This window comes from Seriola aureovittata, chromosome 12 (assembly GCF_021018895.1).
Source record: "Seriola aureovittata isolate HTS-2021-v1 ecotype China chromosome 12, ASM2101889v1, whole genome shotgun sequence".
Classification (NCBI taxonomy): domain Eukaryota; kingdom Metazoa; phylum Chordata; class Actinopteri; order Carangiformes; family Carangidae; genus Seriola; species Seriola aureovittata.
In genome coordinates, this window is record NC_079375.1 from 20,139,951 (window position 1) to 20,153,072 (window position 13,122).

The 13,122-nt window shown below is 39.7% G+C and overlaps 2 protein-coding genes across 2 annotated transcripts; both read right to left on the bottom strand.

Moving 5' to 3' along the window:
* Positions 1 to 259: 259 nt before the first annotated feature.
* On the bottom strand, positions 260 to 1,680 carry LOC130179198 (regulator of G-protein signaling 21-like). Its single transcript, XM_056392022.1, has 3 exons — positions 1,307 to 1,680; positions 1,066 to 1,232; positions 260 to 792 (listed from the first exon to the last, which is right to left on the bottom strand). The coding sequence occupies exons 1-3, from the start codon at positions 1,479 to 1,481 to the stop codon at positions 616 to 618; spliced, it is 519 nt and encodes a 172-aa protein (XP_056247997.1). The 5' UTR covers positions 1,482 to 1,680; the 3' UTR covers positions 260 to 615.
* Positions 1,681 to 7,877: 6,197 nt separating this feature from the next.
* On the bottom strand, positions 7,878 to 12,845 carry rgs18 (regulator of G protein signaling 18). The gene is made up of 5 exons (XM_056392539.1): positions 12,585 to 12,845; positions 11,959 to 12,063; positions 11,679 to 11,740; positions 10,947 to 11,113; positions 7,878 to 9,642 (listed from the first exon to the last, which is right to left on the bottom strand). The coding sequence occupies exons 1-5, from the start codon at positions 12,704 to 12,706 to the stop codon at positions 9,388 to 9,390; spliced, it is 711 nt and encodes a 236-aa protein (XP_056248514.1). The 5' UTR covers positions 12,707 to 12,845; the 3' UTR covers positions 7,878 to 9,387.
* Positions 12,846 to 13,122: the final 277 nt, after the last annotated feature.

The following is a 13,122-nucleotide window of genomic DNA, read 5'->3' on the forward strand; positions in this document are numbered from 1 at the left end:
CGACCACATTACAATACAGTAAACTCTTCTCCGACAACAACCCAGGTGATTTGCATTACATTCAAAAGGGCCACACCCAAATGTCATTCAACTGAATATATTTTGTTTGTAAGATATCTTAAAATCTACAATGACAATGGAGAAGAAAACAGCGGATAGAACACACAGCTGAGACAGAAGTTTAACAATACACTCACATATTTATTTGCTTGTGAAAGCTGAAGTTCATAAGAGCATATTTGGATTTATATTTGCAGAATCAATTAGATAAAGTGTTGATAATACTTTACAATTAGAGAATTCTTTCTAATTTCTAACTTCATGGGTTGGTGGAAATAAAACAGATAATCACAGAAGAATTATGTGAACAAGATTTTTTTTTTCACCTTAACATAATTAAAGAGATAAAGTATATTACAAGCCACAAATTCTCTTGAGCTGTAACTGTCTACTGAATCACGCAGGCTGAGAAAAGCTATTTCTGCTACACCTAGGATATGGATGGTATGGCATAAACCCGTTATCCACACTGAAATCAAAGAGTGCTACAGCAGATCAGAGTCGGGGAGAAGATTTCGCCAGCCTCCATCTGAGAGGCTGTCAGTTTTAAAACAGTCACCTTGAATCGGTTCTCCTCAGGAGTCCCTGATAGATGTCAGATTTTAGGAACCGTGGGTAGCAATCCCTGGCCATCAGACTGTAGATGAGCTTCTGTGCTGTATCAAACGAAGTCAGGGTCGGCTGGGAGATGTTCTTTGTTATATTTTCTCTGGTACCGCAATCTATGTTGATCTGGAATCAAACAATATTGCCCAGGGGTGTATTACAGCAACTCTTTTCATCTTTGTTCACTCTAATATGCTTGGGGGAAATAACTTGAGTGTCTTTAAAGTAGATTTCTGCAGTTTTACCACCATAAAATTCACAAATACACAGTTTATTGCAGCTAATAAATCACAATAGGCGTATTAAATTCAGATTACCATCAATGAGCATCTTGGTGCATATTTCCAATTTGAATTCCTAAAATAAATCTTTTTTTTTTTACAGCTTGCAGTCATTTACCTGTCTGGGTGCTTCTGTTTGGACAAACTCTGAGTAGATCCTGTTGGCAGATGAGATCATCTCCGGGTCCGTCTTGATTTTTTTGTACTCCTCACAGGCGAGCCAAAACAGTATGTTCTCCTCACTGTACTCGGACTTCAGGAACTCCCGGAAAGCCATCTGTCCGGCTGGAGACCGCAGATGACAGTAAGTAGGTATAAAGTGTATACACAGACAAATATATATTAGATGAGACTCTCACCTTTACAACCGAGGACTTTGTCCACAGACTCACTCCAAGTCTCAACATCCTCCAGTGGATCCTTGGGAAAGCAACACAATCTACCCTTGAAAAGATCATCAAGATCTATCACTAGCCCAGTTATCTGTGAACTCCACAGCACATACCTGTAAACCACACTGGCAGGCCATTTCATTAATCATTTAAAGTGTGTTATATGTTTTAAGACGACCTGTAAACATTCAATTTAATGCATTGAGCATCCTCCAATCACTACAAGCCCCTGCAGAAATAAAGGCACAATGCAAAGTGAGACTTACAGTGAGTGAAAACCTCCTTGGTATTTTCCACATGGCTGCTGTAAGATGCTGCCTGCTGAAAATGGTAAAGGCCCAATAATCAAATATGCAGTAACTCACTTTATCGCCATCTCCTCGTCCTCTACGAAGGGAGACAGAGATAAGATCCTGCCAGACTGAAGATGGGGTTGTGATTGTTTGGAAATGAGGGAGTCAAGTGACTGAACAAATCTAAATGACTCCCCCACCCATCCAACATGAATGGAATATATGGAAATCTGTATGCAAAGTGTTGTTGTTGTTGGGAAAGACAGGGCATCCTTCCATGTGTGTCACACTTCAAGGAACAGAGAGCTCGGCTGTGATTAAAGCTGACCTCACCAGTGTCCAGAACAGTGATCATCATCAACATGGATGTGACATTATGAGTGAGGAAGATGAACATGAAGAATAAATAAGTGAATCTAATCAAGATGACTCAAACCAATGAATTTCTAAGAATCAAATTCTATATTTCTTTATATATTTCACCACTTAACAAGAACTAAAGTCCAGGTTTTATAGTGAGGAACATGGTAACAGACTGGGCTGTTGTGGTAGAGTACTACGTGTCAAATTCAGGATAAGGTTTAACTAAGGCAATCAACAATGGTCAGGAAGCTCCGGGATCCTGACCATAAACAAATGAGCATAAACAAATTCACTATTAAGGAAAAGGCTTGTTCTCCTGCTATTTTCATATCTGCGGTGTTTCTAATTCGTCATGGTGACGAAAACATAACCAAGCACTGATTTATTAATATGCGTCTTACTACACCTTCAGTTGATTCAGGTGCTCACCGACCCTTGAAACAGAAAGGCTGTGATTTGGACAGAAATTTTGCGTGTCAATAAATTAGTCAACCTCTGGTGCAAATGTGGATTGACAGAAAACTAAAAGTCTGGAAAAAGCAGCACTCATGTGAACATGGCTAAAGCTTCATTTGGCCTGGATTTTATTCTCCAGGTGAGGTGAGATGACTTAATTTTAATCCCATCCAGAGTGTGCATGTGGGTCATTTTTCACTCCCGCCAAAGTAATACTTACAGCTGCAATTACCTTCTGTTTTTTCCTGTGAACTCGCTGGTCCGCCTGTAATTTGAATCCAAGAGTCTTGTCCTTGAATTTTAAAATGGATCTCAGAGTTTTGGGGGGGGGGGGGGGGGGGGGGGGGGGGGGGGGGGTTATTTTGTTGGTAGAGCTGTTCTTCTACTTCTTGTTTCATGCTTTATGTGAAATTGATGTTTTTTGTGAAAATGAAGATGACACAAACATGTTAATGTCAACATAACTGCCCATTTGGGAAGCACCATGAAGACAGCATTAACGGGACCCCACAAAAGTTAGTAAGTAGGTATTTTGGTTTGACCTGCTGAATGTCTGTTACAGATTTCATCCTGTAATTTCACTGTGGTTAAAATGCTGTTAAGAATGAGGACTGAGGAGCAATTTTAAATTAAAAAATTAAAAAATTCCCCACCACTCATGATGTGAATCCAGTCTGAATGGGGCTGAAGTGACTGGAGTCATGCTAGCAGCTGTTTGAGGCTATACTTAGGCACAACAATGCTGCTTTAGGCTAAATGCTAACACAAATTATTTGAATGAACATGAATTTCCGATGCTCGCAGATGAAATGTTTACCACGTTCACCACCTCTTCTCTTTGCATGTTATCACGCTAACATTTGGTAATTAGCACTAGAGATAAAATATAGCTGAGCCTGATTGATTGCAATTGGTTTAGTGAGTTTGGTCATATCAGAAAAACGGATGACGATTTTAAGAAATCACCATAGTTATTACAATTCATCTTAATCCTCTGAGGTCTAATAGTGTTTCTACATGATTTCTTAAAAAACTTGCATATAACATGATATATATCACAATTTAATCTGAACTGTCTCACCTCTTTCTGTGACCCGCGCTGTGCAAAAAGATCATTCAGCCCAAATGCTGAAAAACTGAAGTCCGGTTTTTAAAATTCTCCAATTGTCCAATCTCAAAAAATAGTAGATTGTCTGTCTCTCTACTTTAACCAAATGTTAGAGGCCTTCCAGCTCCGCCTATGAGTCACGTACAATCTCATAAGAAGATGAACCGGAAAGTGGAGCGTCAACAAATTCTAACAAAATTTAAACCATATTTCTACTCTGTATTATCGCTAAGATAGTAACAGAAACATCCGTTGACCACAGAGAGTTAAGGAGCACATAAACATCTCTACCCGTTGAATCTGACAGTTGCTTAATCATTTTAAAAATCAAAAATTCATGGTCAACTTCACCACAGTCATTTACATTCATCTGGGGACCAAGGAAATCTTTACAAAACTCGTTTGCCAGTTTAAACAGTAGATGTTGAGATCTTTCATGGGCCAAATGAAAACTTTGACCTGCTGTTGGTGCTAGAGAGAAGGTCGGGAGAGAAAGTCATTAGGATTCATCCTCAAGGGGCCATGAACATTCAAAGCTTTTGAAATCTCATGGCTATCCATCTGTTTCTATTTCCATCTGGACCAAAATGGTGGACTAACAGACAGCACTGATAATAATGATAATGTATTTTGATGTCCATTATTTTGCTAAAACTTGAGGGTAATTTTGCTTATCGATTACAAGAAAATAAAAATCCTGAAAAATTGCTCATGTGAAAAACAGCTGCCCTGTAAAGATTTGAATTTTCTCCTCACTCCTCTACTCATTCACAGTCTATTTCCACCAATGGATGTTTACTTCTTTGATTTAGTATTTACTTTGATACTGTTTAAAACAGAATGTGTGGCATACTTTACAGGGTATGTAATTACATATTCTTGTGATTTAAAATAGATGAACAAGGTATTTCTGACTTGCGACTGCACAGTTGCAGAGAATAGCATCATGTGGAAGAGTGTCCTCTGCTCCTCTGGGTCTGCTGGATGTACACAGGTCATCACACACAGTGAATTGTAATGCATATATCGTCACATGCATGTCCTGTCCAGTGTAATTTAACCTGTCCTGACCTTCCTGACCACCGCTCGAGATGTGATGGGGCCCAAACAAACCAAGAATGTAAATCACAACAGGTGATGGAAAACTCCCAGGCTGCCCCTATTTGCATGTGTGTAGACGCACCAAGTTGAGGAATTTGTTTTTCAAAAACGGCTCTGCCAGGAACAACATGAGGACTACTGAGGAGTGCAGCCTTTTTTCATGTTGTGATTTAGCCTCTCATGTCCCTGAATCAAAAGTGCCGACCATCCAAGGACAAAATAGACTTCATGCAACCCTGAAAAGCTTCATTCTGTAAAAGAGCAATGATTCATTTTCATACATTTGAAGTGACATGTCTCACTAGTGATACAGTAATTCATTGTAGCTTCATGCCAAGTTGTACTTTTTTCATCAAACACAGGGTGGCACTCCAATCCTCTCCAGCCCTCGTGTTTCTACTATACAATTCCCTCATGTGTCCACCTTTCTCTGTAATTGGTGACAGCATTGAATCTGTGTGTTTCTCTTCACCGCTGGCCCTGGTTGCTTTATTCATTTGAACATGAATGGGGTTTTGACCCTTCTTCTGAGGCTGCGCAAGTCCCGGGCTGCAGGGTGGAGGTTGTTGTAGAGTGAAGATGTAACCGAAAACCTATTTAAATTAGATTTTGAGCCCCTGAAAAGGATTCAGTAAGCATACATTTGATTAGAAAGTGTCTCGTCTCTTTCTTTCGACTAGTATGGGATCCTCAAGTCACCCTGCTTTTCTTTTTTTTCTTTTAAATCTACTATAACCCTTTCAGTTGGTAAAGTTGGGAGTTACAGAATCTGCTGCATTTTCTATGATCTTTTAATAAACTTTTCCCCAATTTTCACTGATTAACAAACTGCTTTGAAAAGCATGCACAGATGGGTTAGAATTAGTGATTGTTTGTGGCATACAGTTGAGGAAAATAGCATGTCAATACAGGCCCAGTGTCTTCACTTGGTTGAAATGGTTTCCATGCTCTCGCCCTGCAGAGGCTGCCATGAAGAGTTATTTATAGCCTCCAGAAACTTACACTGACAAGAAAAGGTAAGTGAACCCTTTGGAATTGACCTCAAATGTGGTCAGATCTTCATCTCAATCTATTAACACACGAATCACTGTACTGTTCTTGTCCATACTGAATACACAATTAAAATATTTACATTGTAGGGTGGACAAAGTATGACAAGAACAGAGTGGGCACCTAGCTAAGATGACTTCAAAAGCACAACACAAAATGCTCAGTAATACAACAAAGAACCTCAGAGTAACAGCTAAAGTCTTAAAGGAACCATTAGAGTTGGTTAACATCTCTGTTTATGAGTCTACCATATGCAGATCATGGTGCATGCTGCATGGTGTCCATGGCAGGTCAACACGGAGGAAGCCTTTTCTCTTTGCTTGACACTCAACAACACTTTTTGGAAAATGTTTTGTGGATTGTTGAAACTAAGGTTGATTTGCTTTGGAAGAACATGGAGCACTGTGTGTGGTGTGAAAAGGGCACTGCATACCAACATGATATGTATGGCGGAGGGAGCATCAGGACTGGGGACACGGCTGCCTCTGAACAGGTCGACCTCATCGAGGGGAAAATGAAGTTTATCAAGGTCTCTTACAGGATAATGTCAGGGTGGCCGTCCACCAGCTGCAGCTCAGTAGAAACTGGGTGATGCAGCAGTTCAATGACCCGAAACATCAAAGTAAATCTACTACAGAGTGACTTCAAAAAAAGAAAATCCACCTGTTAGAGTGGTCCAGTCAAAGCTCTTAACCCAGTAGAGATACTGTGGAAAGACCTGAAGAGAGCTGCTCACACCACACATTGTAAGAGTCTGTCTGAGCTGAAGCAGCTCTGTAGGACCAATCCAAAATTCCTCCTGAACATTGTGCAGGTCTGATCAGCAGCTACTGAAGGAGCCTGTTTGAGGTTATTGGTTCAACCAATTATTAAATCCAAGGTTCCACTTGCTTTTTCAAAAGCATATACAGATGTCTCTAAATCAATCCAAACACTTCAGCTGAAGTACAGTGTTTGGAATGGAAGGTACAAGCTCTCACCTTGAGACTGTCAAACTGAACACGGCCTTCTGTTTGCAGCTGCACTGAAATTTATTTAGGTCCGTCAATATCATTGCAGGGCAAAAGCATGAAGTGCAAACAGGTTTGTAAGGGGACACAACTCAATATATGAGCCTGGGAGTCAGCAAATTTCTCTCACGTAGAGTCAGTTAAAAGCTTCTGAGATGGGACAAAGTGGCTCTAAAAATGGGAGCCTGTGGTGTAAAAGTTTGGAGACTAGATCCCATGGGTGCAAAACTACTGACAGACTTTGGTTTAAGTTGAAGAATCTTTTAAAAACAAGCTTAAGAGAGCCTGTGTAGAACTCCTCTATAGATGCCATACAATGAATCTTTTTGCTTCAAACTCCTCTTATACTGGTATTCGTCTTGTTTTACAAGCCTCATATTGTTGGACAAACTGCTTTCTTACACTTTTGTTTCCGTTCAAAGGTTCTACAGTACATCTTTACCTTGTGGATGATTTTCAGAGGCTTTAAACACAGACTGAGTCCCAAATTTAAATACCAATGGGAAAGAAAAAAGAAATCTGGCAGCAAATTCTTAGCAGGCAACTAGTCTTAAAGCAGTGATGAATTTGGCAGCCAAGCTGAGCCTCTACCTTTGTTAACACATCATTATGTTCTCCCCCTCCTCCTCTGATTATTTGTGTAAGAAGACAGCAGGAATCGCGGTATACGCAGCCACCGTCGTCTAGATGGATGCATAATTAATGTGAACTGTGAGGTATTCCACGCAGGTTTTTGTAAAATGACAGTAGCTTGGGCTGAGATGGACTTTATCCCTCTGATGGCTACTGAAAACCCTGACATCTGTGTTAATGAGCTAAACCAGCCCAGCTTGTATGTACTATGATGATTTATTTTCTGCATACATATTCAGGAGTTTGGGGGTGAACTCAGTGGGATCACTGACAGTTTCGAATTAATGTGTATTTGTCTTGTAAGAAGCATAGCTTGTGCATACATACACAGTAACATGAATAATTCTGTGCTAGAGTCGTGGGAGTTGATAAGGTCAATAAATTTTTCAGTGATTTTGGAATAGAGAGCAACACACAGTCACAATTTTCCCCACAAGTGTAATATGCACACATTATGGCTCCATTTGTCACATTTGAAAGTGATCACTCAAACTAATTAACGACACTAAAGGCCTCATTAAAACTACTTTTATAAGAAAGTGTTTATTTGAGTTACTCCACTTATAATAGTATGTACATTAAAGACAACAAGGCAACACATATGATCATAATAATACATAAATTATATTAGATGGTAGCAAACTGAAAAACAGCAATCATAATTATTATAATATAATATTAGTATTCAAATAAGATATATGCATTTTCTGTGTGTGAAAATGGGATACATTCTAATTATTAACAGAAATGAATGATCTATGTCCCTCATTAAAAAGTTTCAGTGCTTTGCAGTCACTGTGGCTACAGCCTTTCACTGCAAGTTAGTCTGGAGGGGGTTAGACAGGGATAAAATCATGAATCCATCTTAAAGAGATATGGTCAAGCTAGCTTGCATGCCATATCAGCTGTATTAATGTTGTATAAGGTGCTATTGCTGGATTGGAAGACAAAGCAATTGAAGTGTAACATGTCTGAAGTCAGGAGAGTTGCCTCACTGTGGCTGCCTGTACAGCTGACTGGATACTGTCAGCAGCATTGAGGCACTTCATTTGAGAATCCGTCTCCAACCATCCCACTGTCATTCAAGTTTTGCAAGATTTAAGAAAATATAGAAATCATCAGGTTCAATCCACAAGGAGTGCAGGGCCTCTGAGAAAGAGAATGCATAGATCTTTGCTGCAAGTGCTGCAGAGTAATCTAGTTTTATACTGTGGCCACAGAGAATACTCTGTTCTGATTGGCCGGAGGGTGTCCGTTATTTTCAGATAACCACATGGCTGTGATGTAATGGCCTCATAACCTTTCTAAATTTATTCTTATAGCTGAAAGGCTAACGATGTAAACCGTTATCCAGCCATGTAGTAGCGTATAGTACTTAAAGAAAAAGTACAACATCTTGGGAAATGCACTTATTCGCTCTCTTGTCAAGAGTTAGATGAGAAGATCAATATCACTCTCATGTCTGTACAGTAGATATAAGCCAGCCATCTTAGCTTTGCATGTATACTGGAAAAGGGCAGTAACAGCAAACTAAACTTCCTTAAAAGCTGTGATGTTGTGAGGGTGCCGGGCAGTCTGTGAAGACTCAAGGAAGTTGCTATGTCTGGGCAAAAAATAGTCTGGTACCCAACCCCCCAGTAACACCACAACAAGTTATTTTTGCTCATAGTTTTTTACGGATTAAACAACAAAGATATAACGTGTTTAGTGATAAGCTTTACAGGTTAGCTGTCAAGCTAAGCTAACAAGCTGTTGGCTGTAGTTTTAATTGATAATGTATAACTCATGACAAGAAAGCACATAACCATATTTCCCAAAATGTCAAACTATTGCCTTTACCTATGTAACTGGGATAATCCACTATGACCCCTCTGGCTATAAAAAAAATAATGCACTCTGCAGAAGCAAACCTGTGGACAATAAGCCAATGCAACACACATTATGTTTCAACAACCGTGCTGCAAATCATGGATTGTCTCCTATATAATAACCAGTTTCACACAGCGAGCTAAACTACGCCTGGAACTTTTACGATTACCAGGCCGAGGGTTCAGTCGTGGCCTCGCCTCTCTCGTTAAACACACAGGAACGTGACCTTCTGCGAAACATGGTGGCCCCGGGGCCTTTCCGCCTGGTGAGACGCAGATAAATGTCAGAGTGCAGGAACCTGGGGTAGGAGTCCTTTTTCATCAGGCTGTAGACTTTCATCTGTGCGGCTTCAAAACAGCTATTTGTGGGCTGTGCTATGTTTTTCTGGATGGCCATCTTGGTGTTGTAGTCGATGTTGACCTGAGTAAAAGCAAATTTAGGACATAATGAAAAACTATGCAGAATAACAGTCACTGACATGGCAAATCAACTACATACATTCAAATCTATACTTGCTATATATGATGCACACTTTCGTCCAGATCTGAATGCATGAGTGAAGGGATTTTGTGCCTTGTGTTGCAGATTTGACTAAAGAACAATACGGTAAAAAATGGGATGGATGAAGTTCCTCATAGATTTCTTTCTGACTGAGAATACATCAAATCGTGACGAGAAGGAAGGGGAAACCCCAAGATCATCAGTGGGTGAGCAGCGTGAAACAGATCCATTTGAAAGAGTGGAGAAAACCTAAATCTGCATGTTTTAAAAGATTACACACATGACATCAAACTTAAAGTCCAATTCAGGCAGTAAAGATACCGTAGGTCTCCATAACCCGCCTCAAAGGGTCTTTTCTCCACAAAGACACAAGCACCACTTGGCAATGTCTGATTTTCTTAAAGGTCCTTGTGAACCAAAGCTAAAATCTGTATTAATTTATGATCCTGCTCTTTTGGTGGTAGATAAGACTGACATTTGAGGACACTGCAACTGAACTCATCATTATTAATAAGGAGAGATTCTCTGTTTTTATTGGCACCAACTGAGTTTAAAGCTCATACAAACCATCACCGACACACATCATCTTCCTGGATTACATCAGGATTTTCATTTTCTGGCTCCTAGTCTCGAGAATGAGTTGTTTGTTTAAAGAAATATGGACACCATGGGTGCAAATAGCATCTGCCTGGATTATATCACTTGTGTTGGTGCACTTTCGTGTTATTGCAGCATGCTCCAAAAACCTATCTTTCATATTTACATTTACATTCATCTTAGACTGAAAGTGTGTGGGTGACGCTCTCTCTGGCTCTGCAGAGGAATATCAAAACCTCAGACCAGACACCAAACTCTTTAACGGCCTGAGAGCATATCCGATGGTATTCATACCGCAACTGTCTTCTCACAGAAATAACCCGACCTGCTTTGCAATGGTGTTTGCACTAGATATGTGACCTCAGTAGGCTCCTGCTCCTAACAATTGTTTACAAAGGTCAACCTGCTGCAGGCTCATGACCAATGAAAAGCTTCACAATTCGCCCACTGTTATTTTCATTACAATGGCATAAATATTCTAAACCTCCAACAACTATCAGTGACAAATAAGCCAAAGAAAATGCTCAACCACAGGGGTTATTTCAGCCTTTGCAGCTCAACTTTACAGCCTATTTTGTAGCATTACATCCATGCATTTTATGATAAATAAACATGCCATGCCATACCTCTTTAGGGGCCTCCGATTCAATAAATACTGTATAAATATATTTGGCTTTGGACAGCAGCTTCGTCTCGGAATCAATGGTCTTGTATTCTTCACAGGCCAACCAGAACTCGATGTTTTCCTCACTGAATTCTGTCCTGAGGAACTGAGAGAAGGTTTCTACTCCATCTGATATGGAGAAACGGAAACAGAGAAACTTTTAGTTACTACAGTGGAAGTAAAAGGAAGCAGACAGCTGTTAGAAACCAAATCTGTAACTTTTCTGAGCATGTTGGGCAAACGAGGCTCAAACAACAGCAAAGTGTGTTAAGTAGGTATGGACTCATAACACCATAAAGTCACTCAAATGTGCCACTGTATAAGCAATTTAATAATATAATAAATGACAGTTTTAATATACTGAGACAGCATTATTATATTCATTATATTGCATTAACTGTATGTGTGCTCATTCCCAAATGAGCACATATAGTGATCTACAGTGTTTCAACGTAGCAAGTGCAACTTCTGCGATTATGAGGAAGTTGAACAGTTTCTGTATTACATATCTGCGCTAACAGACATTAAAAGATGTAGTGAAACTCTCACTGCACTCGCCATTAACTATTTATCGCCTCCAGCACTCCTTAACAGTTTACAATTCAAATGTAGCAAACTGTTTGACAGCAGGCGAAACTGTTTTGGGCAGCAATTCCACACAACATTTTTGAGAAGTTTGGGGCATTAATCTGACCTGAGTGCTTTAGCAGTTCTTCAAAGGAGTCGCTCCACTGCAAAGCTGCCTCTGGTGAGATGCTGCAAAGAAGAAAAAAAATCAGAGATGCAGTCAGCTCTTCCCTAATGATGCAGCAAAAAAAAAATGTTTAGGATTCTCATGAGATGTCTAGATGTCTGTCATGTTTCTATAAGTGTGCAATGAGACATGGAGAGTGCTGGAAACTGTGGTAAAAAATGAATAATACTTGTCCCCAAACAACATTGCCTGTGTATGAAATTAATGGATTTTGCCTCACTTGTTGGATGTCGTATTTGTCTTTTTATGGGGACTGACGTTTTCATGAGAGCCTGACTTGGTGAGAAAAAGGCTTAGTCGGCTCTTCCTCTCCTTGTCCTTCTGTCTGCAAACAACAGAGAAAATACATCAAGTTCCACAAACTATTGCGTGCAGCTGGAGCACTATTCACCAAATCAGCATCTTATCGAAGAATTACTCTTCAAAGACACATTTCTAAAGTGGCTTACTTGACAAACCATAAATTACACAACATCGTTGTGGTAAGAATTGCAACATAAGTCACATATGCTCATGTGTTCAAACACAAAGCCATAAGAGAGTCATCATGGAGGACAGCGGCTTTTAAAAGCCTAACCATCTTATGTAGAGTAGAAGCTTTCGATCACACTCAGTGAAAGTACTACATAGAAACATTACATACCTATTACGACAGTGTTATGCTGCTCTTGAGTAAAATACTTCCCTGTACAAAAGAACCTACTGCTTAATCTCTTTTCTCACGGTTGACGTTACATCACTCAGATTTCTGACATTAACTGCGACGCTCATTAAAGCACAAATTTGAAAACTTCTCATTCCTAAATCAAAAAGCCACTTGAAAACAACTGAGGTTCACACACCAACCTGCTAGAATCGTCCTTCATCTTTGGTGCCTGCAAGTCTTCTGGACCAAGCATTTTGAAATATGCTTCCTCCTTTGGGGCCATGTAGTTGAATTGAGGAAATAGAAAAAGAAGTGTCTCCATTCTGTTCTGTCAGTATCTGGCGTGCTAAAGCGGCAGGCCACAAATAGCTCTCTGAAAATTTTAACCCATCATTCGATGAACCACCTCATCTTTTATAAACCCTGCTCGCATTTCATTTCCCATACCTTTTTCTCCACTTCCTGTAATGCTGTAACCACTTACTGCTAACAGCTTCATCAGTGACACAGAAAACCCCCTGGGTTCAACATCCTGTCAACTGTTTACTTAGAAATTTGAAAAAGATGGTTACGCTCATTCACAGAGTAGGTTTTTTTTGTCTATTTGTTTTTTGATTGAGGTAATATCTTCTCTTGATTATTAACACTTTTGCGGATTGTGTGGTGTTTATACTTGCATGCATTTTGATGATGTGGCTGACGAATGAATCATATCAATCTTCTTGATAAATGTCTTCT